We start from the raw sequence: 13895 nt of genomic DNA on the forward strand, positions 1-13895 counted from the left end.
CCTGAGTGTATTTTGCATTACTCACACTACAAAGTACAGCAATTAGTGTGGCAAGACTGTTTGCAAGTGTCAGCTTCTGTGTGTGTGCTGGTTTTATGCTAGGTTCATGCAAAAGCTCACCCACGCAGTAAACTCACTGCCCTTATTCAAAACATGCAGATCAGTATCTGCAAGTTCCCTCTCAATGTCTCTCTTACACACACACACAAATACACACGCATACAATGTTTACACAACACTACCGGCAGAACGCTGTGATCCGCAGTCTGAGGACACAAGGGAAGCGGGCAACGGAAGCGATCCACCCAAAACACACACACCTACACACACCAAGGTTATTGTTGTTAACTAAAACTAATACAAAGACAAAAACTAGAAATACTAAATAAAAACTGCTATTTGCTAAATAACAGAAAATTAACTGAAACATAATTGTGCACTACGATACGAAAACTAAAAGGACTTTATCATTAGAGTAGTCAATTCATTAAAACTTTTCATCAAAATAATTATGAAACTACAAATAATTAATCAAATGAAACAGATGTATAGGTTTATAATCAGTTAACATAAGCCCATCACTAGCTTACAGTCCACATCAATCCATTCTGCAAAACAAGTTTGCCAATCAGTCCGAGGAAGAATTTGAGGGCAGTTAACAAAGGACACATTCTGGTATGTCTTCTGTGATGTTTTAATATTGGTGTATGTAAAAGTAGTTCAACTTTTAAAACATGTCTTAAGACCCCTGGGTTCTATTCCATTCTGTTGAGCTGTCTTTGAGTGCAATAACGCATCCAGTGTGATCAGCTCTACCTGCTCTCAGTAAGTGTGGTTTGGCACAATTAATTGCACTATTGACTGTCATAGTTAATTGTGTATATTGACTGTCACTTTAGTGCAATCAATTATATATTTAACCAGTGAGATGCTTCTAAAGCATCTATCTCATCTATTTACATCGACCGACAATTCAAAATAGCACAGATAAGAACATGTCCTGTAGTAACAAGAAATATTGCTAAACTTGATTGCAAAATGCATTGATGTTGTCTGTAGACCAGTGATAGGCTTATGAATTATTAGAAATAAAAAAAAAAAAGGCGTTTTTGTTTTGTTTAATCAATTGGCAGATAAGGGCGAAGGAGAGCTGGGATTGGCTGTTAACTTCCTCATCTGTTCATCGTTGTACCTCACTCAGACAGATCAGCATATAACAACACTGCATGAAGTGTGCATGTACAACTCTTTGGCTTGTGCTGCAGGATACGCCCCTGTGTGTGTCTGTGTATGTGTTCTTACCATGCTCTGTGCGAATGGTCGTTTCTAAGGACTTTCACAGATACTCTGGTCTCCCCGAGGAACACGTCCTGTGCCAAGTTACCATTATTCCACAGCTCTACCCTGCAGGAGAGAGTACAAGAAAATAAGTATTATCTCATATGAATTTATTGCACTTTTACACACACACACACACACACACGTTGGGTTTCCATGTTTTATGGGGACTTTCCATATAATGTTTTTTATACTGTACAAACTTTATATTCTATCCCCTAACCCTACCCCTAAACCTGACCCTCACAGAAAACTTTCTGCATTTTTACATTTTCAAAAAACATAATTTAGTATGATTTAGAAGCTGTTTTTGTCATGGGGGCTGACAAATTGTCCCCACAACGTCAAAAATGTCAGGTTTTACTATCCTTATGGGGACATAAATACACTCTCACTCACACACACACACACACACACATGTTGTGTTTCCATGTTTTATGGGGACTTTCCATAGACATAATGGTTTTTATACTGTACAAACTTTATATTCTATCCCCTAAACCTAACCCTACCCCTAAACCTAACCCTCACAGAAAACTTTCTGCATTTTTACATTTTCAAAAACATAATTTAGTATGATTTATAAGCTGTTTTCCTCATGGGGACCCACAAAATGTCCCCAGAAGGTCAAAGATTTCGGGTTTTACTATCCTTATGGGGACATTTGGTCCCCACAAAGTGATAAATACATGCTCACACACACACACACACACACACACACACACACACACACACACACACACACACACACACACACACACACACATAAATATACAGTATGTAAATGCATATAAGTGCTTATATATGTATTGTTTTTATATATAAAGCTAATTAGAATTAATATAGACTAAACCCTACCCCTAAAGAAAATACAGTATGTATCATAACAGTATTTAAAAAAAAACTGTAAAACAGAATACCACCAGCACACACACTCTTTGTTTGGTTTCAACATATTCAAACCCCCGTATGAATCACACACTTCAACTTCTTCCATTTTCAGTAAAAATTAATCTGAAATTCAGCACGCAGAGCATAAATGCTGTTGTGTCGAAGTGGGTTAGCCATTTTTTTCTTCATTGCTCGACAAAGCTCCCAGTGAGGCAGTTTTTTGTCACGTCAAACATGCACACAATTAAAATCTTTGAATCGTCTTTGAATAGATCAAATAAAACCAGCAACACACCAAACCCATGCACACACACATCAGTGTTATTATCTATCTGTGCCATCTGGTTGTTTCAAGGACTCTTACCTGCCAGCTTCTGCAGAGGGCTATATGGGGCAATTCAAAGTGACATATTACATGTCAAATCATATCAGAGCCACATTCATGAAAACGTTCATGACGGAACATATAGTCACCCAATCAAATGAACACTCATCCCTGATGACTATAATATACATTAGTCAATATGAGCAGTGATTTGCAATTTTAAAAAGTCATCAGCATTCAAAAAACTAATGGGGGCCTGGGTAGCTCAGCGAGTATAGACCCTGACTACCACACCTGGTGTTGAAAGTTTGAATCCAGGGCGTGCTGAGTGACTCCATTCAGGCTTCCTAAGCAACCAATTGGCCTAGTTGCTAGGGTGGGTAGAGTCACGTTGGGGTAAACTCCTTGTGGTCGCTATAATGTGGTTCTCACTCTCGGTGGGGCATGTGGTAAGTTGTGCGTGGATGCCGCGGAGAAAAGCATGAAGCCTCCAAATGTGCAACGTCTCCGCTGTAACGCACTCAACAAGCCATGAGATAAAATGCGTGGATTGATGGTCTCAGACATGGAGGCAACTGAGATTCATCCTCCGCCACCCAAATTAAGGCGAGGCACTAAGCCGCCATGAGGATTCAGAGAGCATTGGGAATTGGGCATTCCAAATTGGGGAGAAAAGGGGAGAAAATACCCCCCAAAAAACAAAGGTCTGCATCCTGCCAGCAGCAAAGATTGATCAATGACAATATAATAAACCAAACAAAAAAATAAATAAACAAAACATTACAAGAAAAGAGAGAAGATGAGAACTCACTTAATCTCTAGTTTCTCTATGTCCTCCTCTTCTACCTGAAAATGGGACTTCCCCTTGAAACTGCTTGACCTTGTGACCTGAAACTTTAAAAAGTATGGATAATGGTATGGATACATAACTCTGACATGAGAATTTATTAATGATAAAATGATCCTTCCTTACGAAGTCAGATGTTTCAATTGTTTAAAATTGTTCAAACACAATTTAAAGCTAACAAAATCAATATTCATTGAAAAGAGTCATATCATGAGGAATCAAATTGTCCTCAATCGTTTGACACAAAGAGAGTTCATTATGAAAACTGTAACTTTCAGAACTCATTAGCATCTTCCTTAGTCTAAATAGATTGAAGCTAAGCTGCAAAAACAGCAGGTTCTGAATTCCTTGGATGTCTAATGTCAGAAATCAAAACATATCAACAACACCCTTTTGGTGCTCAGAAACTTAGCCTGCCCAGTCACGGTGCATAATAAGGTAACTGGATAGGATAGGTCCTATTAAATGCCCCAGCACACTTACGGAGAAATTATTCTTTGTTCTTCACTCAGAGACAAAAAGAAGTTTGAAACATCAGAGCAGCGACATACTGTTTGCAAACATTCAGACACCCGACACACCACTTGGGGAAAGCGTGTTGAGGAACATTTAAATGAGTGTAGTAAGAATCACCCTGGCATCAATATAAATTAATTCTACATCACACAAGACACCAAAGTGTTAAGGTGTATGTGTGTGTGACTATTAAAATCAGACGGCCCCTTCCTCCATCCTCAAGGTACCAGCTAAGGAGTTTCATCTTAACTATAAAATAATGATCCAAATGGACCATTAAAATTACCAATTAAAATTAGGTAAATTGGTGGGGCCTGGGTAGCTCAGCAAGTAAAGACGCCAACTACCACCCCTGGAGACATGAGTTTGAATCCAGGGTGTGTTGAGCCAGGTCTCCCAAGCAACCAAATTGCCCCAGTTGCTAGGGAGGGTAGTCACATGGGGTAACCTCCTTGTGGTAACTATAATGTGCTTCGCTCTCAGTGGGGTGCGTGGATGCCATAGAGAATAGCTATGTCTCCGTGGTAATGTACTCAACAAGCCACGTGACAAAATGTGCGGATTGACGGTCTCAGACACGGAGGCATCTGAGATTCATCCTCCGCCACCCGGCGAGTCACTATGCCACCACGAGAACCTAGAGCTCACTGAGAATTGGGCATTCCAAATTGGGGAGAAAATCACAAAAACAAAAATTATGAAAAATTGGAGGGAGTTGGTCATCCGAATAATCAGAAGGATTTGAGAGCAGCCTAACCCTTTAGAGCTCTTCTATATCATCAACACGAGGAACACACTGTTGTAATAAAACAAGTTTTATTTTCAAAAAGATAAGCAAGAATAACTAACAAAAACTACAAAATGGTATTTATATGCTAAAAAATTATATAAATGAATAGGTAAATAAAAGTGCATAGGATGGAAAGATGCAAGTGGTTGAAATGGATGTAGCAATGGCAAAGTAAGACTATCTTTATCTTATTAGAGATAAATTGCTGTTTATTTGCTAGACATTTGATACAGAAGTCATGCAATCTAAGGAACATTAGATAATCACAAAATGATAGTATACACTAATGCCAAGGTCTCTGGAAAGAGTTTTAGTAGTGATATTTACATTCTTCTTGATCGGCAATGAGTTTGGTGACGGTGATGTCTTCCACTGGGGTTCAGGGCCACGATACAGGGGAAGGAGCTGTATTCTGTTTTAACAGCCTTGGACACAAAGGAGCTGAGGAATGCGGAACTCCTGGAAGCAAAGAGAGGGTTCTTGCGATCTCGAACATGCCAATATAAAGCCCTTATGTCGGTGCAAGATTCATCATCTGGAACATGCAGATGCATGAAACTTGAGGAGAAGGTTTGCTCACCAGAGCTAAACCTTGTCGCTGTAGTTATTTCCCTGGTATAGGGATTCCGAACATGCCATTTCAATAGTCTACTTTTAAATATTATTTCAGTGAGACTTGGTACTTGGTTGATCTTCTGTCTCTCGGATGGAGACCAAGAACCTTGGATGATCTGTTATCCTCCCTCTCATGGAGTGAGATTAACCATGTTGGATGGTTTGTATTCTGTTAATGACCCTCTGGACGGGTACTCAGGACGATGATTATTATTCTGTTATTGCTCCCAAACTCTAACAACCGGGAACTCAGAATGTTGATAATTATCCTGTTATTGCCTCTCTCTTGTTGAGTGAGACCAGAACAAAAGTTGTGGCTGTTGTAAGGATGCTTTATACCTTCCTGATGTGGAATTTCATTTTGGCACTTCTTGTTTCAATGACATGATTGGCTGCTGAGATCGGAGGGGGCCCACACAGTGAGGCTCAGCCTCCTCCTCTGTGAGGAACATTGGTAAACCAATGTCTTTAAATATTCATCTATGCATTGTTCCTTTTCCAAACCTCTTCAAAAATACTCTTGGCACTTTTCTGAAGATATAAAGACCAAACATGATATTGAAAAATTTTATATTACACATTTATACCACCATAGTTCAGTTTGTGTGAATTATTGTGCTAATTGAACAACTGTAATTTACATAAACAGTTCTGTGAACAAAGAGTGGGTGCTTTGCATTTGGTGATGTTAGGAATAAAAGTTTGTGTAAAGATTTGTCTTTGTGGCTTCTTTGTTTCAGCTTTTGCCACATGGTAAGTTAATGCTGCTTCAAGAGGTCAACTTAGGATGGGGAGTTTGAGAGGTTGCCACTCGCAGACAAGAAACCACTCGCAGACAAATGAGAAGTTTTTTCCAATGTGTTGGAAGGTCCGGGCCGTACTTTCTGAAGTATCTGGTAGTTGTCCAAGCAGCTTATCTGATGGCTGTTCTTAGCATTTTTTGTGTTGGTCCTGCCACGATCCAATCAAAATGGAGCCACTCTTGTTTGCCTTGACAGATATAGAGGGGCTCTGCCATAAACTGGCTCCTGGAGTGTTATCTGGTCCGACTGTTCACCACATGAGGACGCTCAAGACTACATGTACAACCTTTATGAATTTGATATTACAATGTGGTGTGATGTGATGTGGTGTGGTGGGCTAAAGCACTAAACTGTTAAGCAGAAGGTTATCGATTCGATCCCCACAGCCACCACCACCATTGTGTCCTTGAGCAAGGCACTTAACTCCAGGTTGCTCCGGGGGATTGTCCCTGTAATAAGGGCTCTGATATTCGCTTTGGATAAAAGCGTCTGCCAAATGCATAAATGTAAAAAAAAAATGTAAATGTAAAATGTGTTATCAATGACTTCATATGAGTAGAACTCATAGAATGAGGTATGAAAAAGATCAATAAAACAAGCTTTTTTATACACACAATGATGATTTAAAGTAATATATGCAGTAGATAATGTGTCATTTGTAATGTTTACTTTTTACAATCATGGCGCTAATGCGCTAACACACTATATGCAAATATGTAATTTATGGTGACACTAATACAACTGCAAAAATTGGATGCATAAAGGAGTGTTAATGGGTAGAATACAGACAAAAGAATGATGATAAGAGAGGCATATCTTACTATGGACAGATGTGTGAATGGCTTTGGCTGCAAGTGACACATGAGTGAAGCAGCATATCAATTAACAGAGTGAATAGGCACTTGAGAGTTCTTGAGTAGGTTTGATTCATTTTGTTGACCAATTAAACAAACAAAAAAGCTGCATGAGATCTTGCTGGAAAATGTCTTAATGCAAACAATCGAACAGATGCAACAGCTCGCTAATAACTCTGCACATCGGTGTATTCATGTCTACTGGTTTGATCTGATTGAACGGCAAAAAGCTGTCGGCCTTAAGGTAAGTGGAGCTCCATGTCACACCTACCATTGATGTGGACCAATGGCAGTAAGAAGGTGTTTTATCAGCCAGTAAGACGTTTTCCTGAGAGTTCGAGCTGGAGAGCTGTTACGAACCAATGAAACAAACTCAAAAACACGTTCTTTTTGGTCACCCTCATTCATTCTTCGATTGCATATAAGTGTGCAAGGGCCTTTAATTCTAAACACCAGAAGAACTAACAATAAGAGTAAAATGTGGGCCAGTCTGTCAAACCTTCTGCTGTTCCTGTAGCACCTGCTACTCTGCACATTCTTCTGATAAATCTCAACATTAGTAGCTGAGGTTTATTTAAAAAAAGATCTCTGATAATTTCAGTCAGATCCTAAAAGTTTAAGCAGCACATTTAGCCTTTTCTGTGAACCTACAATGCAGACTTTGCATGATTGAAGGTTGGGATAGTGCAAACTATACTGGACCTGACAACAAAAAAATAATATTTTACATTTACATTTAAGTCTTAAAGGCACAGCAGCAAAGAACGGGCATGTTTAAAAAGGTTCAGAGACAAGGTAGAAAAGTTTATGGTGCCAAAAAAATAAAACACCTTTACTGACAGTATAAAGTTTTTGTTTATATATTCAATCATTTATGATACGATTCCTTTAATTGTTCACTAATTAATGTATAAATGGATAAGTCTGTACCTCAAAGTGGAAGGTCTCCTCAAACTGAGGGTCGCTGGTTTTCTTCTTTACCTTTGTTTTTTTCTGATCACACCTGAGAAAGAGAGACAGAGAAATGAAAGACATCAGGATGTTATTATTGAATCAGGGCGGATGCTGTAGTCATTTCAGTATAGATCAGAGACTGAGGCCGAAACTCATAACTGAGTTTCCTAACAGACTGATCACAACAATGCTTTCTGACTGTTTTCAATACTTAATTAGAAACCATCAGAATTCTGTGTAAACCTCCGTTTCCATAAAAGTAACCCTTGTGATTTAAGGGCACTTTGAATATAACTTGAAACGTGTGTAAACTCACCTGGCTGGCCCAACAAGTGTTACTGTGGCGTACGGGTCACAGTTCTGCCCACTTATCAATGGCAAACCCTGACACGCAATTATCCTGCAACAAACACACACACAGCTTGTTAATGAGCCTGTTAGTGATAATAAAAATGTTTTACAGCAGAATGCTCTATACAGTCTTGGATATATGCAACACATGTCAAAAAACTCATTTTACTTCTGTAATGTCCCATATTTCTGAGTGAACAGTATATTCAAGGAGAAAAACATGTACAAATACCGCTATATTCATGTTCCACGGAGAAAAGACAATCATATGGGTTTTGAACCACATAATGCAAATTATGACAGAATTTTAATTTTTGGGTGTAATTTCCCTTTAAGAAGTTCCTCCATGTCATGTGTTAAAACATGAATGAATGAGAAAATGAGAGGATGAAAGGAGAAAGAGTATAAATGAAAGTGTCAGATAGTGTCAGATGGGGAGAAAGTAGAAGCGTTGCCATCCAAGGCAGGAAGTAATTCACACTTGTAGTCGTCATGGTGACAGTTAAACTTGTTGATGAAGCAGTAAGAAAAAAGGTGAGAAAAAAAACAGCATAGAAGGAGAGAGAGTGAAAAAAGCAGTGTGACGACAAAACAAAACCACAGGAACTGTGCAGCATGGACTTCCTGCCGCCACGGCATCACTTCCTCTTTCGTCAACCTGTTCTGTGGGAGAGTGTGAATGAACTGCGATGGGCTGCATTAAACACACACACACACACACACACACACACCTCCACCATCAAAGAATACATACGCACACCGTTGAGGTGTGAAAGTGAATTTCGCAGGTACTCTTCCCCTCCCATACTGCATACACAACTCTGAACCAGCAATCGTAAGCACAACTTTCACACGTCACAGGAAACATACCATATTAATTATTCCATATGTTACATGTCCACGTTCGACTCTTAAAGGCATAGTTCATCCATAAATTAAAATTCTGTCAACATTTACTCGCCCTCATGTTGTTGCAAACCTTACTATAGTATCTTCATTGGAACACAAAAGTAGAAATGCGGAGGACCATCATGACCTCTATATTCCAAACATTGAAAATGAAAGGCTATTAAAGCCGTCAAGCTTAAAGATGAAATAAAAGCACCATAAAAGTGTCATAAAAGTGGTCCAATTGTATTATATTCAAAGTCTTCTGAAGCCATTTGATAGCCATTGTAATTTCTGGATGAAGTATTAATTTAAAGTAAACAGTGAATCAAATGTATCTTATTTACTTTAAAGGTGCACTGAGAAAAAAAAAATGATGTTCACTAACACTTAGTGAACAGGGAGGGAATTTATTTGATGAAATAGTTGTTGTTCCTTTGCAATAGTTTGCGTACACTCACAATACGTTTTGCATTTAGTTGTAATAGCTTTATTCATTCCTTATGAAAATTCACCACGGTTTTACTGTAGTAACCATAGTTATTAGGTATATAGGTATTTGTAGTAAAACCATAGTAACAACTAAACTGACCATGGCTTTGCAATCAATATATGCATTGTAAAACAATCCAAATAATACAGATTTCTGTAGTTAAAACATGGTATATTTTGTGGTTACTACATTTTGAAGTTTTACAAAAAATACCATAGTTAATTGTGAGGGAATGCAAAACAATTGTTAGGGAACGTAAACTATTGTGAGGAAATGCAAAACTATTGCGAGGGAACGCAAACTGTTTCGAGGGAATGCAAACACATTGTGAGGGAACGCAGAACTATTGCGAGGGAATTAAAAAAAATTGTGAGGGAAATGCAGAAATATTGTGAGGGAACGCAACCTGTTGCAAAGGAACATAAACTATTGTGAGGGAACGCAAACTGTTGTGAAGGAACGTAAACTGTTGTGAAGGAACGCAAACTGTTGCGATGTAACGAAAACTATTGTGAGGAAATGACAACTATTGTGAGGGAACGCAACCTGTTGCAAAGGAACGTAAACTATTGTGAGGAAATGCCAAACTATTGTGAGGGAATGCAAACTGTTGCAAAGGAACGTAAACTATTGTGAGGAAATGCCAAACTACTGTGAGGGAACGCAACCTGTTGCAAAGGAACGTAAACTATTGTGAGGAAATGCCAAACTATTGTGAGGGAACGCAAACTGTTGCGAAGGAACGTAAACTATTGTGAGGAAATGCCAAACTATTGTGAGGGAACGCAACCTGTTGCAAAGGAAAGTAAACTATTGTGAGAAAATGCCAAACTATTGTGAGGGAACGCAAACTGTTGTGAAGGAACGTAAACTATTGTGAGGAAATGCCAAACTATTGTGAGGGAACATAAACTGTTGCTTGAAGGAACGTAAACTATTGTGAGGAAATGACAACTATTGTGAGGGAACACAAACTGTTGCAAAGGAAAGTAAACTATTGTGAGAAAATGCCAAACTATTGTGAGGGAACGCAAACTGTTGCGAAGGAACGTAAACTATTGTGAGGAAATGCCAAACTATTGTGAGGAAATGCCAAACTATTGTGAGGGAACGCAAACTGTTGCGAAGGAACGTAAACTATTGTGAGGAAATGCCAAACTATTGTGAGGGAACGCAAACTGTTGCGAAGGAACGTAAACTATTGTGAGGAAATGACAACTATTGTGAGGGAACGCAAACTGTTGCAAAGGAAAGTAAACTATTGTGAGAAAATGCCAAACTATTGTGAGGGAACGCAAACTGTTGCGAAGGAACGTAAACTATTGTGAGGAAATGCCAAACTATTGTGAGGGAACGCAAACTGTTGCAAAGGAAAGTAAACTATTGTGAGAAAATGCCAAACTATTGTGAGGGAACGCAAACTGTTGCGAAGGAACGTAAACTATTGTGAGGAAATGCCAAACTATTGTGAGGAAATGCCAAACTATTGTGAGGGAACGCAAACTGTTGCGAAGGAACGTAAACTATTGTGAGGAAATGCCAAACTATTGTGAGGGAACGCAACCTGTTGCAGGAAAGTAAACTATTGTGAGAAATGCCAAACTATTGTGAGGAAATGCCAAACTATTGTGAGGGAACGCAAACTGTTGCGAAGGAACGTAAACTATTGTGAGGAAATGCCAAACTATTGTGAGGGAACGCAACCTGTTGCAAAGGAAAGTAAACTATTGTGAGGAAATGCCAAACTATTGTGAGGAAATGCCAAACTATTGTGAGGGAACGCAAACTGTTGCGAAGGAATGTAAACTATTGTGAGGAAATGCCAAACTATTGTGAGGGAACGCAACCTGTTGCAAAGGAAAGTAAACTATTGTGAGAAAATGCCAAACTATTGTGAGGGAACGCAAACTGTTGTGAAGGAACGTAAACTATTGTGAGGAAATGCCAAACTATTGTGAGGGAACGCAAACTGTTGCGAAGGAACGTAAACTATTGTGAGGAAATGACAACTGTTGTGAGGGAACACAAACTGTTGCAAAGGAAAGTAAACTATTGTGAGAAAATGCCAAACTATTGTGAGGGAACGCAACCTGTTGCAAAGGAACGTAAACTATTGTGAGGAAATGCAAAACTATTGTGAGGGAACGTAACCTGTTGTGAAGGAACGTAAACTATTGTGAGGAAATGCCAAACTATTGTGAGGGAACGCAAACCTGTTGCGAAGGAACGTAAACTATTGTGAGGAAATGACAAGTATTGTGAGGGAACGCAACCTGTTGCAAAGGAACGTAAACTATTGTGAGGAAATGCAAAACTATTGTGAGGGAACGCAACCTGTTGTGAAGGAACGTAAACTATTGTGAGGAAATGCCAAACTATTGTGAGGGAACGCAACCTGTTGCAAAGGAACGTAAACTATTGTGAGGAAATGCAAAACTATTGTGAGGGAACGCAACCTGTTGTGAAGGAACGTAAACTATTGTGAGGAAATGCCAAACTATTGTGAGAGAACCCAATCTGTTGTGAAGGAACGTAAACTCTTGTGAAGAAATGCCAAACTATTGTGAGGGAACGCAACCTGTTGCAAAGGAACGTAAACTATTGTGAGGAAATGCAAAACTATTGTGAGGGAACGCAAACTGTTGCGAAGGAACGTAAACTATTGTGAGGAAATGCAAAACTATTGTGAGGAAATGCAAAACTATTGCGAGGGAACGCAAACTGTTTCGAGGGAATGCAAATACATTGTGAGGGAACGCAGAACTATTGCGAGGGAATTAAAAAAAATTGTGAGGGAAATGCAGAAATATTGTGAGGAAATGCAAAACTATTGTGAGGAAATGCCAAACTATTGTGAGGAAATGCCAAACTATTGTGAGAGAACACAATCTGTTGTGAAGGAACGTAAACTATTGTGAGGAAATGCCAAACTATTGTGAGGAAATGCAAAACTATTGTGAGGGAACGCAACCTGTTGCGAAGGAACGTAAACTATTGTGAGGAAATGCCAAACTATTGTGAGAGAACACAATCTGTTGTGAAGGAACGTAAACTATTGTGAGGAAATGCCAAACTATTGTGAGGAAATGCAAAACTATTGTGAGGGAACGCAACCTGTTGCGAAGGAACGTAAACTATTGTGAGGAAATGCAAAACTATTGTGAGGAAATGCAAAACTATTGTGAGGAAATGCAAAACTATTGTGAGGGAACGCAACCTGTTGCGAAGGAACGTAAACTATTGTGAGGAAATGCAAAACTATTGTGAGGGAACGCAAACTGTTGCGAAGGAACGTAAACTATTGTGAGGAAATGCCAAACTATTGTGAGGGAACGCAAACTGTTGCGAAGGAACGTAAACTATTGTGAGGAAATGCAAAACTATTGTGAGGGAACGCAACCTGTTGCGAAGGAACGTAAACTATTGTGAGGAAATGCAAAACTATTGTGAGGGAACGCAAACTGTTGCGAAGGAACGTAAACTATTGTGAGGAAATGCCAAACTATTGTGAGGAAATGCCAAACTATTGTGAGGAAATGCCAAACTATTGTGAGGAAATGCCAAACTATTGTGAGGAAATGCAAAACTATTGTGAGAGAATGCAATCTGTTGTGAAGGAACGTAAACTATTGTGAGGAAATGCCAAACTATTGTGAGGAAATGCAAAACTATTATGAGGAAATGCCAAACTATTGTGAGAGAATGCAATCTGTTGTGAAGGAACGTAAACTATTGTGAGGAAATGCCAAACTATTGTGAGGAAATGCAAAACTATTGTGAGGGAACGCAACCTGTTGCGAAGGAACGTAAACTATTGTGAGGAAATGCCAAACTATTGTGAGGGAACGCAACCTGTTGCAAAGGAATGTAAACTATTGTGAGGAAATGCAAACTGTTACGAAGTAATGTAAAAATATTGTGTGGGAACGCAAAACTACTGCATAAAATAAATTCCCTCCTTGTCGTATTAGAGGCTCTGTACTTAGCAGCATAGACTCAATTACCTATGTCATTGCAAAAGTGTGCTATTCGCAGTCAGCCATGATTCATTTATTCCATGAGTGAAAACATCCAAGTCTTTGTAATCTTTTACAATCTTCGCTCGAATCAACTTGACAACTTGATCTGCATCTAGCCTTATTTTACCTAGCCTTATTTTTCTACACATTCCCCTGGTCTGTCTTCATTCTGTTATGAAACAGCCACTTCTTTACAATTCAGTCAATTCCC

General features: G+C 39.0%; 1 protein-coding gene across 2 annotated transcripts in view; it reads right to left on the reverse strand.

Moving 5' to 3' along the window:
- Positions 1 to 13895, reverse strand: part of LOC127622629 (ras GTPase-activating protein 2-like) — a 69548-nt gene that overhangs the window by 32887 nt on the left and 22766 nt on the right. For both annotated transcript variants that reach the window (XM_052096639.1, XM_052096640.1), the window contains exons 6-9: positions 8250 to 8333; positions 7910 to 7982; positions 3366 to 3448; positions 1303 to 1404 (exon numbers count right to left, since the gene is read on the reverse strand). In XM_052096639.1, the coding sequence (XP_051952599.1) occupies positions 1303 to 1404; positions 3366 to 3448; positions 7910 to 7982; positions 8250 to 8333 (342 nt within the window). The remainder of the gene's footprint in view (positions 1 to 1302; positions 1405 to 3365; positions 3449 to 7909; positions 7983 to 8249; positions 8334 to 13895) is intronic.

Source organism: Xyrauchen texanus, chromosome 29 (genome assembly GCF_025860055.1).
Source record: "Xyrauchen texanus isolate HMW12.3.18 chromosome 29, RBS_HiC_50CHRs, whole genome shotgun sequence".
NCBI lineage: Eukaryota > Metazoa > Chordata > Actinopteri > Cypriniformes > Catostomidae > Xyrauchen > Xyrauchen texanus.